Below are 15,646 nucleotides of genomic sequence, written 5' to 3'. Positions count from 1 at the left end.
ACACAGATTTGAAAAGCTGAAGTTATTATTATGAGATTCCCCTGAAGACTCAAGATATCAAATTTAGGAGTGGTTTGTTTAATCTTTATAAGTTTGTGTGTATTTTCAAATTGAAATAAATATTAAGAGTATATAATAAAATATTGTAAAAGATAAGGGATATATTTATATATTTTCTCTAAAGTAAGATCGTCTGTCGAGTCTTCTCCGGTGAGACGAAAACTTCCAATCTTTCTGATGATCGCTACAGTATAGCTGCTAAAACTAGGGCAATAATCTCAGGCGAAGCGATCGAAGAATAATTATTATAGGTATGGATTTCTTTGTTATTCTATATCTAGATCAGAAGCTCAATTCTCAAAATGATAGGTCATTTGAGTAATTTTGAAGGTGAAATTCCTAGGAGAAGAAGTTGTCTAGATACATTTGCTGTAGATTACTCTTTCCCTGTATCCTTCTAATTTGATGTTCTAGGTTGATAATGTTATGCTTGAAAATTCAACTGAATTTCCGTCTGCGTGTTTATATTTTGAAGATGAAAATCACATACTAAATCTCTTTCTACTATGAGCTTTGGATGTGACTTTTCATGATTAATAGTACTCTGTAATGTAAGTTGTTTGATCTACTATCTGCATTGGTGTTGATTCTATATTGTTTTTTACTTCTCTGGCACTAATTGTCTAGTTCATGATTTGAAAAAGGTAGAACTGCTCTTGGTTATGGAGTTTGATATTTTGAATCATTTTCAATTGTAGATTCCTCAATTTCAAATCTTTATCTTCTCTGTTTCACGAGCGACTAAAACTGGTACAACATCCTGAAGAGACAGGCAGTTGCTGGAGGATGGCTTCAGTGGATGTAATCAAGTCTTCTCTTGATTCAATTATAGAAGTAAGCACTTTTTCATTATAGGAACTGCTTAATAATAATGACAATCAATTACTGAAATGGTATTGTGAGAATAGTGCATACAGTGGATTCCATTTGCATAAAGAATACATGTTTGCACCTTAGAATAGTAGACGCATGTCTAGATGTGACAAAAATTAAAAAGAACCTGTTAAGTTAGTGATCAAAGCAGTAGATTGGATGTCTTGACAGCTATATCCTTACTGAACTTTGAACTCTTCTCTGGTTACTTTGTGTACTCTGCTTTTTTCAGTTGCATTTATGTTACATGATTACGTAATGATACCACTTGTAAAGATTCTCCGTTTGTTGTGTTCAGAAATCAGAGGATATCCATGGGGCTGTTGTCTACTTAGATGCAGGTTGTACTGAAAGTTTTCAGTTTATTGGGGCCTACTCTCTTTTTCTGGAGCTTGGAGCACATGCTGTTTGTAGCCTGGAGAACTTGTCTCCCCTGGATGTGGTGAGAATGACTTTGGATATCCTCTCTAAGTAATTGATAAATTAGTTCTAATGTTACCATCTCTAGAATCCTTCTTTTTTTCATAATCAGATCATCATATGATATGATATATACACATATTGCATGTTTCATTTAATTTAGATATCCGTTAAAGATATCAACTAAGTGATTATCAATATGTCCATTGGTGCTTCTTGGTAGACGATAATAAGGAAGAGAAGAAGGTGGGAGAAATCAGAGCAGCAAATGGAGCAGACTTAGTTATACTCCAATTTTTATTTCATTCGAATTACATGCAAAATTTTTCCATTGGAAACTTGGAGAGGAAAAATAGAGGGTGGATTTGTATGAGTCCACATACAAGATGCACTCAAAAGTTTCTATCAAACTGTTATGGAGTATAAAGAATGAAAATTATTAACTTTTAGAAAGAGAAGGTTATTGCAATGCTCTCCAAAAATGGAAAACTTTAGAAAATGTTGCATTAGATTTTGAAGACAACACTTACAATCCCCTCATAAAAAATAGGAAGAAAAGTATTAAAAAAGGTTTTTGTCTACCTTGTTCAATCGACAAGAACATTTTTCTGTGTAGCCTGTGTTTTTTATATTGATATATAACTTGAATGAGAAGGTTGTGTAGATTAAATTACGTGATAGTAGTTTATGTGCTTACTACTTGGTTCAAACAACTCGCGCTGACAGTCTTGTAATGCCTTTTCTTTTAGGTGATTGACTGGAACTCCGGTTCAGGTATTTCACAGAAAGTTGTAGTTTTCACTTCACGACTTCTAAGTGATGCACACAGATATGTCTTGCGCTGCTTGGGAAGACATCAAAATGCTTGCCAATGCATTATATTCACTTCCATCTCTGAGGTACAATTTGTTGAAAGGAATAAAACTTGATTTGGTCATAAAACTTGGCAGAAGGGATCAAAATCACACAGTTTACTCCTAGTTGGCTCATATTGACCATCTGACATGGCAAATGGTTTCAAATGCCTGTTAAGTTTCTTTCTGGAATAGACATGTGTAACTATCTTGTTTAATCTGATTATATTGTGTTAAGATGCTTATTCATCTGTGAGTTGCATCATGCATGAATATAATTTATTTGGAAGCATCTAATATTAACAATCTCTCTACGTCCTTACTAGCTAGTTTGGAAAGTTGTGTTAAAAGTCTTATTGCTCTCAGTAAATTGCAGACAGCTCACTCAGCTTACCCGGATTCACCTCTGGGACCTGATGCTTTTCATGAATATGAAACTCTGCTCATTCAAGATTATGAGGAGTTTGTTGGAAGATCTGAGTTCAAAACTACACAATCTGGTGACAGAAAGTCCAAAGCAAATATGTCTGAAGATGAAGGATGGTCACAATTGAGTGATGAAGACATTTCATCTCCATCTGGAGCAAGCTCGCATGGAAAAAAATTATATCATGATCCAGCAGACTATTCAGAAAATATAAAACGGAAATTAATTGTCTTTGTGCATCATTTCCCATTGGTCTTGTGCCCTCTTTCACCCAGAGTATTTGTCTTACCCTCTGAAGGATTGCTTTCTGAAGCATCCCTATCTAATAGGAATGAAAATTCTCTTAGTCCCGGTTTACCTGCAATAAGTAATGGTTTGCCACACGATGGTGAAGATATTCCTCCTGGTGCTACTCAAACTGCACATTTTCTTTATTATCTTGCAGCAAAGGTACTGCCAACTTTCTCCTAAGTTGAACATATTTCTATATTCTAGCATGACGTATATTTGATTTATTACTGCTTAAAATATCTTCAGATTAATATATTTGTTGAACCGAATTGTTTGTTCCTCACTGCGAACAGGGAAGGGATGGGTCATGCTCCTGTCTTTGCTTTTCAAAATAAGCGGCTTCATTATGAAATTATTTGCATGCTCACATTTCCATTCTTGCATAGAGTTCACGATCACTGATCAGTACAGTTTATTTATTCACCTTATGAACCCTAACTGGTATGAGACATGCAGATGGATCTAAAATTGGAAATATACTCCCTTGGTGATTTCTCCAAGACTGTTGGCAAGCTAATTACAGACATGTCGAGTCTATATGATGTAGGACGACGCAAACGATCAGCAGGATTATTAATCATTGATCGTACTCTTGATCTTCTGACCCCATGCTCTCATGGGGATTCACTTGTGGATCGAGTCTTCACAGCTTTGCCTCGTAGGGATCGAACAGATAATGCCTCGGTCAAAGGCTCACAAAGTCAACTCAAATCTGGTCCTGTCAATGTGCAACGTGCTCCTCTTGATGTTCAGATACCACTTACAAAATTTCTCAGTGAAGCAGATTCTGTGTCAAAGAATCATCGGCTAATCGAAAACATTGAATCGTTTCTATATGGATGGAACGCGAATGGTTTGGATTCTCCGTCTGAACAGTTGCTTAATCTCAATGCCAGGCTAAGTGTTGAGAAACCAGTTCATACTGAAACTGAGATACTCAATGGAGCCTTTGTATCAAATGAAGGTTTTCGTGGAACGCCATACCTGGAAGCCTTATTGGACAGAGGCACAAAAGATGGGCTTATGTTAGTAAGAAAGTGGCTTCAAGAAACCCTACGTCAGGAAAACATTAACTTAAACATAAGAATCCGTCCAGGCACTGCAACAAAGTCTGATTTGCAATCCATGGTAAAAGCACTCGCTAGAACCCAGGATTCGTGGATGAGAAACAAAGGAATTATCCATCTAACTGCCGCCGCACTTCATGCCTTGGATGAGTTGTTTTGTACGAAATGGGATGCATTTAATAGTGCTGAGAGAACGTTGAATGCGAGCGCAGGAGGAGATACTAGTCAGAACCTTGCTGCTCAAATTAGTGATCTTGTCAATAAGAGTGTTGCTTTATCGGGATCATCACAAAGGCTCCTTTCTCTGAAAGATGCTTTGCTGCTTACAGTTTCGGGATACATATTGGCTGGTCAGAATTTCCCAACGTCTGGGTCTGGCAGCCCGTTTTCTTGGCAGGAGGAGCACTTCTTGAAGGAAGCAGTTGTGGATGCTATTCTTGAAAACCCAGGAGAACTGAAGATGAAGTTGCTCGACAGCATAACAAAAGATCTTATAGAAAATCTAAGCAAGAAGGAAGAGTCTAAGAGCCAATTGAAAAACGATGACGTTGATGATGACCAGTGGGAGAGCTGGGGCGATGACGATGCTGATCAGTCTGAAAATGAAGATCAGTCATATGGAAACATGCAGTTGAAGTTAGAGTTACGTGATAGAGTAGATAACCTTTTCAAAGTCTTCCATAAGTTATCGAAATTAAAGAAGTGGAATTTTCTAGCAAAGGAAGGTGCATTGGATTTGGATGGTAGCTTTAACAATGATCCTTACTCGAGCAAAGGACTTTTATATAGACTTCTGATTAGGATTCTGGGAAAGCAAGATGTTCCTGGTTTAGAGTATCATTCTTCAACTGTGGGTAGACTCTTTAAGAGTGGTTTTGGAAGATTCGGTCTTGTGCAGGTCCAATTTCTTCCATTGTTCAAAAAAAAATAATATTTGCTTTATTTTAATAAGTGAATTGCTGAATTTCTTCTACCTCACAGGCGAAACCAAGTCTAGCCGACCAGAATATCATATTGGTTTTCTTCATTGGTGGCATCAATGGTGTTGAGGTAAGCCATCACCAACCACTTTGTGGTCTCCTTCTTTTCTACTGCCATTCATTCCTTATTCAAAATATAGTTGACCATGAGTGTTTAGTATAATATTAGAATTACCCAAATGTTTTAGTATATGGAAACGGGGTCCTATTGTGTTTCGAAACTAAGTGTCAAACATGATTTACGATTGAATAAATGACATTGACAGGCGCGGGAAGCTCAGGAGGCATTAGCCGCGAGTGGCAGACCTGACATAGAATTGATCCTGGGAGGAACAACACTTCTGAATCCTAATGACATGTATGATCTACTTTTGGGTGACTCCAGCTACCTTTGAATCTACATATATTCTACTTTTTGTTTTGTTTTAAATTTACAGATGGAAAGAATTAACATGAAATACTGAATAGTAAGGTTTTAGACTTTAGGAGGAGAATAGTAGTAAGCCTTTGTTTGTTTCCCCTATGTTCTTTGGATTACAATTATCTGTATTTATCTTGCTTTTTTCTATTTATTTTAATAACCCTTAGTACTATAATTGGGAAAAAAATCTGCTTGTTTGAATATCTCAATATTATCACTTGAAGTTTTGTGATTTTATGTTTTGTACATAAATTAAAGAAAAATAAATAGTGTTAGAATATCATAAAGGCTATTCTTTTTCGAATTATAAGCTTTCTTCTAAATTCATACATTTTTAACCTATATATTTTTCTAGAGAAGTTCATCATTCAATCTAAATTAAAATGAAAAAAAAAAAAATCAGTTCTCTACAATAACTCAATAATGTACACAACCTATGAGGGCCACAAGATTTCGATATTAGATTCTCTGTCATTTTAAAATTATTTATATGAAAATATTATTCTCTATAATTTTATTTTAAAATTATTTATATGATATTGTTTTCTTCTATGCACTTCCATTTTATTTGACCCAGTTGACTTTGGAGCGTTTTATTATATGGACTTGGATTTTTTTATTTATTTTTTATTTTTTTTTTATTTTTTTTTTTCATATAACAATTTGAATTATTTGAGATTTTTTCGAATTTTCTTCCATCTTCTCATTTATTATAGTATTTTTTAATTGATTTATTATATTTAAACTAAGAAATTATAAATCTCTTATTTTTTAATTTTTTAAAATATTTTCACATATTATACATTTTTTTAAGATATTCAAATTGGATTCGATAATTTAAAACTTGTATATTTAATAAAATACGCTCAAATTGGTAAATCGTACACATCGTTATGTCGTTTCGAAATTGTATAAAAAATAAATAATAAATCTATCTAATCTTTTCTTAAATCACACTTTTTTTAGTCACTCAAATCTTATTCAAAATATTGAATACATAGATCTCAAAACATATGTATATATCAAAAAAAAAAAATTATAAACGTGACAAACTAATTAAAAAAAAATGAAAAAAATTAAGTTAGAATAACAATGTACGTCTTGTCTTGTCTTTCAAAATGACTAAAATAATGATATTTAAGTGACACAATTTAAAATTCGAGTTCATTTGAAGAAAAAAAACGACATAAATATAAACTTCAAATAACTATTGAGTCATTTTTATTGAGAAGTGATTGAGGCGGTAATTTGGGAGAGGAAATGACGTGGCACAATCTGATTCGTTGAAAAAATAACAATTTTTTCTCTTTTCACTCCCCTTTCATACTTTATCATTTTTTCAATAAGTGATGTGGTGACAAATCATTCCATTCTCATTTTCTCTCCTAAATTTCTTCTCTCAATCATTTTTTTTTTTAATTTTGTTAATATTTTATAAAAAAAATAAAAACAACTAAATTTGGATATGAAATAACAAACAAACAAAAACATTATAAATTTATTTTAATTTTTTTCTCTAATATCTCATCTAAATATTAATTTAAATAAAATAATATTATATATATATATTAATAAATTTAATAAGAATTGAAACATCTAGAATGACAAAAAAGAGTCCAACAAAGTAAACATAAAGTGTGAAAAATAGGAAAGTTGAATAATAATATTAGTAATAATTAATTCAACGCCCTATAAGAGTTTGAGCCCGTGACTGTAGGGTCACTAAACACATAAATCATTATAATTTGTTTTTATGACAAACAAATATGAAATAGTAGTTGTAAGTTGTGACAATTAAAGTCATAATTATTAATTACTATAAATATTTTTACATTAATAATTAATAATGGAGCAGACATACTTGTTAGTTTGTGATAAGATAGTCAAAGCATTCCACGCCTCTTTTATTGGTTAAACTATTTAATAATGAATAGATAAGTTTAATTATTTGGGGGACATTTATAGATATTTGACTTTTAAGTTTATTTTCTTTTCAAAGTTAATAAAATGTAACTATTGTAACATTGACATCCATCGTAATGATATATATAACCCACTTACTAATTCATCCATCAAATCAAATTCCAACATCTACTTAACTCAACATATATAGATGATATTTATCATAAGGTTTTATGATGATTTAAGATAATCATAAGAATAATACAAAACAATTGGTATTCATAGAAAACGGTCAAATCTTAATTTAAAATGTTTAATCTTGTTTCAATAGACAGCTAATTGTCATACAAATTCACACGAAAACTCCAAAAATAATAATAAAAAAAATGCATTCATTTAAAAAATTATTGCAATTTGCAAAGGTCAATATCATATTTAGATGAATAAAAAAGATAAAGCAAGCTAAAAAAATGGCAATCATGTGATGAAGAAAGTCCAAGTTTTGGCTGGATCATGGATGTATACCTTTTTGCTTTCTATATTAATTTATTTATTTATTATTAGACTCGGTCAATACTACTAATTAATACAAATGTTTTATTATGATTTGGGCATCATATTGTATCACTCTTTCTTTACTCTATTGACAATTGTGTATCACTTGATTTCCTTTTTTTAAGGGCTAAAAATATTGTCTTTATTTAATTAATCTTTATCATATTGATCAAGAAATCATTGATCACTTTGAATATCATTCTTTCTAGGGTCATGTTCAAAATCCAATGCAATTTCTTTGATTCGGTTATACTTATTTGAATAAAAATCTTAAAAAAAATAAACACTCTCAATTAAAAAGGTAATAAATGTAGATCTTTATATAATCACAGAGAAAATAAATTTGAATAAAAAAAAAAGTATATCACAAAAAACAAAATTTTTGTAATGTTCTATATTTCGAGATAACCAGTCAACTTACAAATCAACCCGTTTACATTGACATCACGGGACAAACGTTACCGTGCCGTGTGAACACCACCCGTTACAAGACAAACGTAGTCTAATCCATTTTATTTATACAAAATTAAAATGAAAAAAAATATATCAAAAAAGTGGGAGCCAATGTACAAATGGATATATATTATTATTAGATTTATAAGTGTCCCCATTCTCCGGCCACCGCGTCTTGGCAGTTTTCTTTGACAAATCACACACTCACATCTAGTAGTTCCCATGTCAAATCTAATTAACTTCTTTAATCATGTTTATCTATTAATTAAATTAATTAATTAATTATACTCCTTTTTGCATTTTCAATATATATTATTATTAGTTTGTATTTCTCTCTTTGGAGTGTGTCATGCACCTAACCATTTGATCTCTATAAATAAAGACTAAGAATACATGCAAAAGCCAAAAGCTTATAAATTCTCTTCAATAATACAAAAGAAGAAAGAAAAGAAAAGCATCATGGCCAAAATATTAACCCTAGTTTTCATTATCCTCTCCCTTTTGGCTAGCTCCAATATAAGTAACGTGAACGCCCAACTTCGTGCCACATTCTATTTACAATCTTGCCCCAATCTCCAAACCATTGTCTTCAATGCCATGAGAGAAGCTGTTCAACGAGAGCCCCGCCTCGGCGCCTCCATCCTCCGCCTCTTCTTCCACGACTGCTTCGTCAATGTAACTACACATACATACATTAATACACATACATGTACATAGAATGTTGTTTCTAATTAGTTATATATATGTACAGGGTTGTGACGGGTCAATACTTCTTGATGACACTCCAACTTTCACCGGAGAGAAAAACGCCCTCCCCAACCAGAACTCGGTCAGGGGATTCGAAGTCATCGACACCATTAAGACTCGGGTAGAAGCAGCTTGTAACGGAACAGTTTCTTGCGCTGATATCCTCGCGCTAGCAGCCCGTGCAGGAACTGTTTTGGTGAGTTAACTAGTAGTTAATATACATTACAAGATTATGCACAGCACATGATTATTATATTGTTTTCTTTGGTCTATAGTTGGGAGGTCCTACATGGGTGGTTCCATTAGGTCGTAGAGACGCTAGAACAGCTAGCCTTAACACGGCCAACACCGATCTTCCTTCCCCTTTTGCCAACTTGTCATCACTCATAACCTCGTTTTCAAATAAAGGACTTTCTCCCCGCGACATGACGGCTCTCTCGGGTAGCCACACCATAGGACTAGCCCAATGTTTCACTTTCAGGCCGCGTATATACAACGACACCAACATCAACCCGAACTTCGCCACCCTACGTCAATCCACTTGTCCCGTAAACGGGGGCAACTCAAATCTGGCTCCTCTCGACATCCAGTCACCACAGCGATTCGGAAACGACTATTACCAAAACTTGGTCACTCAACGTGGTTTGCTCCATTCGGACCAAGAATTGTTCAACGGTGGCTCACAGGACGCCCTGGTCCGGCTCTATAGTGTGAACCAGCTTCTGTTTTTTATAGACTTTGCGGGTGCAATGGTGAGAATGGGGAATATAAGCCCTCTTACAGGAACTAATGGAGAGATCAGGAAGAATTGTAGGGTCATTAATTGATTAATCGATAACTATAAGTGTGTGTTATTAATATGGTTTAATTTTGTGGGGGGTGGTTTAGGTTTAATTAATCTATACCTTGAAGGCTTTTATGGTAATTACTTCTAGATTTTGTAAGTTTTTTATCCTTCCAGTTTCAATGTTTCTTGTGTGTCAAATAAATTGTTTTCTCAATAAATTTGAGTTTATTTAAAAGAATATAACATTAATATATATAATTAATTAATTTAAAAAATATATTACATTAAAATGAAATAATAGTTATAAAACTAATTACATAAATATATATATGTAATAACTTGTTTTTAAATTTATAAATAAAAATTTATTTGTAAATAGTATAAATCTTAATAAATTTAAAATTGTAAAATTATATTTAGTGTATGAAGTTATAACAATTTAAGTCGTTATCTTTATTTAAAATTGTAAAATTTTAAAATTTAATTCAAACTTGTTTTTAAATCATATTTTATTAAAAATCTGAGAGCTAATTGACAAATATTTTTCTTAGATTGTATATGGAATTGTCATAAGAAGAAGAATAACTTAATTTGGAGAAGAGATAATTAATTATTAATATTAACTTATAAAGAGATGCATTTAGGTAAGTTATTGTAATGATTCCTTCTTAATTTAAAAAGATTGTATTTGAAATTAATATATAGACAGGCTTGTTAATTTTTTTTTTGTTCAATGTTAAATATAAGGCATTATTTATGTATATTAAAAAAACAACTATTAATTTATATATATTTTAATAATAATAATAAAATGCTAATAAACAATAGCATCATGAATTATTATGGGGTTGTCTCTATACCCGTGGGCTCAATATAGTAACAGCCAAATTGCAAAGGCCCACCAAGACAAGACATGTGACTTATGTGAGAGTGTCTACAAATAATTCACTAATAAATTAACAATTCATTGCTACCCATGAATTATATTACTTTAATATAACAATAAAATAAAATAAATCTATTTCTTGTATAATGTATAATTTATTTAATGTTTTTACTATTCAAATATTCTTATATAACATGTTTTTTCATTTGACATCCACAGTCGTGAACCTACTTAAACTCAAAACGCTTTCAGATGTAATCGAATGTTTTTTTTCCCATTATTTATATAAAATAAGACAATTAAAATTGAGAATTTACATAGAAATCGTTAGACTTATATCTCAAAAAATTCAAATATTTATATAAAATAAGACATTTAAAATCAATTCTTCATATGTAATAATAAAAAAAAAATATGTAAGTAACTATGAATATTTAAAAACTTATTAAAAGCTGGTTGTAATTTTGGATCATAAAACAATCAAATTTTTTATTAACATTTTTTTATCATATTTTTATATTTAAATTAAATAATAATTTAAAATACAATTTAAACAATCATATATTAATAAATTTTATTTATGTTTTCTCTTAGAAATTTAATTAATCTTGAGATATTAGAATTTAAGTGCAAGCAAGAATCTAAGGAATTCCTTCCTATTTAGGTTTGCTTATAATATTAAGAGGAAAGAATAATAACAAATTAAGTATGCAGCTTTTCAAATTTAATATTAAAGTCTCAACTTATATATTTAATCACTTATTATCTAATCATTAGACAATAATTAATGTTAGCTTGAAGAATTTTCAACAATAATTTTATTTGTGACTATCTGAATTATACTTATATCACTACAATATCATACAATCACACTTATTTCAAATGAAAATGTATATATTTTATATGTTGTAATATCATACATTGAACAAATTAAGTGTGGCCTAGAGGCCCATTTTTAAACTGGAAATCATTTTATCAACAACTTAGAGACCCTAGACAAATAATCAATCGTTATTACCCTAGTTTATACTAAAAATTAATTGCATCTTAAATATATTAATTTTAGAATTAACAAATAAATTACATATATAAATTAACTTAAAGCTAATGAAGTACGTAAATTTTAGTTATATTATTAATAAGGGTGAGAAAAATTACTGATATTATAGATATATCGAAAATACTGTACCGCAATATATCGAAAATATCGATTTTTAGGATATATCGAAAAAAATTTAAGGTATGGTACTGATACCGAAATTATTTATACGGTAAAGATATGAGATATTCAAATTTTTGGTATACCGAAATATCGAAATAGTATTTATAAATTAATATATATATATATATATATATAATTTATAAGGAAATAAATAAATTTAATATTAATTTAATTATAAAAACATATATTTTTTTAAAATCAAAATAAAATATAATTATACTGTAATATTATTCAATATATGTCTAGACTATGTCTAGACTAGACGATAAAATTAAAAAAAAATCTAATCAAACTTTCAATCTCTTAAAGTGGTGGAAATGAGTAAACTAAGTACCAAATTCTTTCAAAATTATTGTCAATAATAATTTTGAAATGTCATCCTCAACGATTGCTAATAAATCTATTTTTAGCTTAAGTAAAATAATAATTAATCTTTTTAGGAATAGTTTGAGTCTTAAAATGGTGAAAGTATTAGTGTGCACAAATAATTAACTAAAAAGAGATAAATTTCACTTAGAAAAAAAATCATACATATGATAAATTTGAATTGTTCAATTAGAAAGAGAGAAAAATTTATTATTCAAATCTAAATTAACTAATATTTATTATTATTATTTTCTAATGAATTGTATTATCAATTTATATACAAATAGTATTGAAGATCGTTTTGAATTTCTCTCGTATTTACTTTAGTCTAACTTAAAAATTATACTTATGTTTAATTTTAATAATTTAAATTTTTGTAAATTTAATTTTTAATATTGGTTAGTTTTTAAAAATATTGAATTTCAAGAATAATATTTTATTTTATAATAAATATTTTAAATTTTGTGTAACGTTTTATGTAATAACTATATTAAATTAGTTTTTTTTGTTAAATTATTATGTTTTTATATATGAAATGTATAATATTGATATTGTACCGAAATTAAGGTATACTGAATTTAAGATATACCGAAATTAAGGTAAGATAAATGTATGAATTTTTTTTTATAGAAAGAGTTAGTAGGACTTTTTCCATGAATTTTTTTATTTGTTAGATATTATTTTTTTTAAATTTAAATAGAATTAGTATGACACCCCAACCGACTCCGGAGTAGTTAGGTGAAAATAATCAACTTAAAAGACCAAAAATGTATAATATTAGTTAAACATATAAATAAGTATTTATATACTTTATTTTGATTTTGTTACATAAATCATTAATTTTGAACTTTATTTTATTTGTAATTTGATTATTTTAAAATAATAATTTTAAAGTTATTTAATAAACTTATTGAATATGAATTATTTAATGTAAATAGTTGATATTAAAAAGAATTGTAAAATGGACCAAATATTTGATACAATTTGTTCCAATATATATTATATATAATATAAACCAATCTAATAAGATCTAATTAAATTTATAATTAAAAAAATCATAATAAGCTAACCACATCTTTAGACAAATAAAATAAAACTTATATCAAAATAAAATGAATAAAAATAACCTTCAACCAATTATTGACTAAAATGAAATTGACACAAAATAAATAAATAAACAAAATTGAATTAGCGGGATTTAAATATAATTGTTTTTGTGACTTTATAATATTGAATATTTTAATTTTAACAAATGGTCTAATTTTATTGAGTAACGGGATTCACTTCCACAAATAAATGAGTGAGTTACTATCATTGATCTATCCCTCAAGACTTGATCGATGGTTGGATTTCCTTCTTCCTGATTTGATAAATGATTGTGGCAAAGAAGCATTTGAGGACGTTTGAGTAAAAATCATTGTATCTCGCTTTGATTAACACAAATTCTTTAGTGATAAGCCTCGTTCTAGAGTTTAAGCAAACTCATACATGTCGAAAATCTACTCCACATAAATGTTAAAGAATGTGATAACCTTTAGGGAAAAAAGTTAATTGTAGACAAAAATAAAAAGGGGAGAGAAATAACATTTTATTACTATTTTTTTAAGACGAAGAATATTAAAAAAATAAATAAATAATTTTTTCAGAATATTAAAAAAGAAATTTGGATTTGAATGTGATAAAAACAAAATAAATAATGTATTTATGATAATATTTGTCATGATGAGTATTTGAAAGGTTCATTAAACTTTAAAAAAATATTAATTTTAATACTAATATAGTCAAATATTAGGTATTAATTTTAATACTAATATAGTCAAATATTAGGTATCGAGTTTGAGTTTCGTACGTACCTTATGTATTCCTGAACCCAATCGGGTACTTTTTTCCCTCACCATGTTCGATTCTGATTTAAAATACTCGAACTCAATCATCGGGTACCTACGAATATCAGATATACGCCATTTTTAGACGCTTCTTTTACTTTTGTTGTATTTTCTATTTTGATACTTATTAACAATAGATGTGTTTTAAAATATGAGGTGGATACTTTTCTAAGGTATTATGTTGAGTTATTCATACGCTCGTCTAGTTAAATGGTTAAGTATGTTTGCGGGTTATATACTTAATCCACGAGAATTAATCGCATTTTGGAAGAAGAAAAAAAACATAAAGTTCTAAAAAAAAATCAATCCGTTTAAAAATTTTAGAAATATATTACATAGGGCCTGTTATCAAAATTAATATTCTACTAAAATATATAAATATAATAATTTTAAGCAAATTAAATATTTTTTTCAAAACTCAGATCTAGTTCTGTATATCTAACAAAATTGAGGGATTACTTGAGATTTTATATATGATTAAGTCAATATATATTTAATAACTAAACTACTATAATATAATTATTATGGATTCATGGTCCAAATAGCAGAATATTTAATTAAATAATACATGACAAATAACTTTGACATTTGAGTAACCAATGTATCACATATTATTATTATTATTATATATATATATAATTAATTTAATATTAAAGATAAAATTTATTCTTTTAAATTTAGGCATTATCCTTTAATTTTAATAATATTTAATTAATTATAATAAATAATAATATATTATTATTTAATCAATACGGTGGAAATTAATAAGATAACAAAATATAATTAAATATAAAATGGAGAACTTAAGGGGACTATAAAAACTATAACTATTCAAACACTTAGAAATATTGATTATATTTATAATTTATATATTAATATATTGATTAATCAATATTTTTATCAGGTAGATTCTCACATAATTCAGGTTGCAAAGGATATTGTTTTGTTAAGAAAGTTTAAAAAGATTGCTTTTTATATCTAAATTTGATTAATAAATAGTCAGTTTTGTAGATGTAATTGATGAATAAAAGAGGTGGTGTGTTTACACATTTTGGCCATATATAAAGTAAAAGAAAAGTGTTACTTTTGATGGGCTTAATAAAGAAATTGCCCAAATAGAGTTTCTTCGATTAAATGTGTTACTTTAAATTCCATTGTGACTAGGTTCAACCAACTTTCTCAACACTAAATAACAATGATTTCTTTTCTTTTTTTAAAAGCTTATCATAACGGATTTACCGTATACATAATTTCAGGAAGAAATTATCATTTCTTCATTTACTTACAAATTTTGTTATAATATTGCAAAAATGTGATACCTTTTAATTCATTGCACACATAATATATATATTTATTTTCAAAATTGACACGTTTTTCCGGATAAGGATAAATAACTCTAAATAGCCATGAAATATCAAAGATATTATTCACAATATTAGATTTTTCAGA

General features: G+C 28.8%; 2 protein-coding genes across 3 annotated transcripts; both read left to right on the top strand.

The window, feature by feature from the left end:
* The first annotated feature begins 186 nt into the window (after positions 1–186).
* On the top strand, positions 187–5,540 carry LOC124938050 (sec1 family domain-containing protein MIP3). Of its 2 annotated transcripts, XM_047478417.1 has the most exons (8): positions 187–311; positions 759–894; positions 1,232–1,375; positions 2,103–2,252; positions 2,584–3,084; positions 3,382–4,890; positions 4,974–5,042; positions 5,239–5,540. In XM_047478417.1, the coding sequence occupies exons 2-8, from the start codon at positions 847–849 to the stop codon at positions 5,365–5,367; spliced, it is 2,550 nt and encodes an 849-aa protein (XP_047334373.1). In that variant the 5' UTR covers positions 187–311; positions 759–846; the 3' UTR covers positions 5,368–5,540. The 2 variants fall into 2 exon arrangements, with proteins under 2 accessions (XP_047334373.1, XP_047334374.1); XM_047478418.1 differs by lacking the exons at positions 187–311; positions 759–894 and having other exon boundaries at positions 1,240–1,375; positions 2,574–3,084.
* A 3,183-nt stretch (positions 5,541–8,723) lies between these two features.
* Positions 8,724–10,027, top strand: LOC124938710 (peroxidase P7-like). Its single transcript, XM_047479205.1, has 3 exons — positions 8,724–8,978; positions 9,055–9,246; positions 9,326–10,027. Exons 1-3 carry the CDS (start codon positions 8,763–8,765, stop codon positions 9,875–9,877), a joined length of 960 nt encoding a protein of 319 aa, XP_047335161.1. The 5' UTR covers positions 8,724–8,762; the 3' UTR covers positions 9,878–10,027.
* The last annotated feature ends 5,619 nt before the right edge of the window (positions 10,028–15,646 follow it).

The sequence above is a fragment of the Impatiens glandulifera genome, chromosome 5 (genome assembly GCF_907164915.1).
Source record: "Impatiens glandulifera chromosome 5, dImpGla2.1, whole genome shotgun sequence".
NCBI lineage: Eukaryota > Viridiplantae > Streptophyta > Magnoliopsida > Ericales > Balsaminaceae > Impatiens > Impatiens glandulifera.
This window is presented reverse-complemented; position numbering and strand designations above follow the sequence as displayed.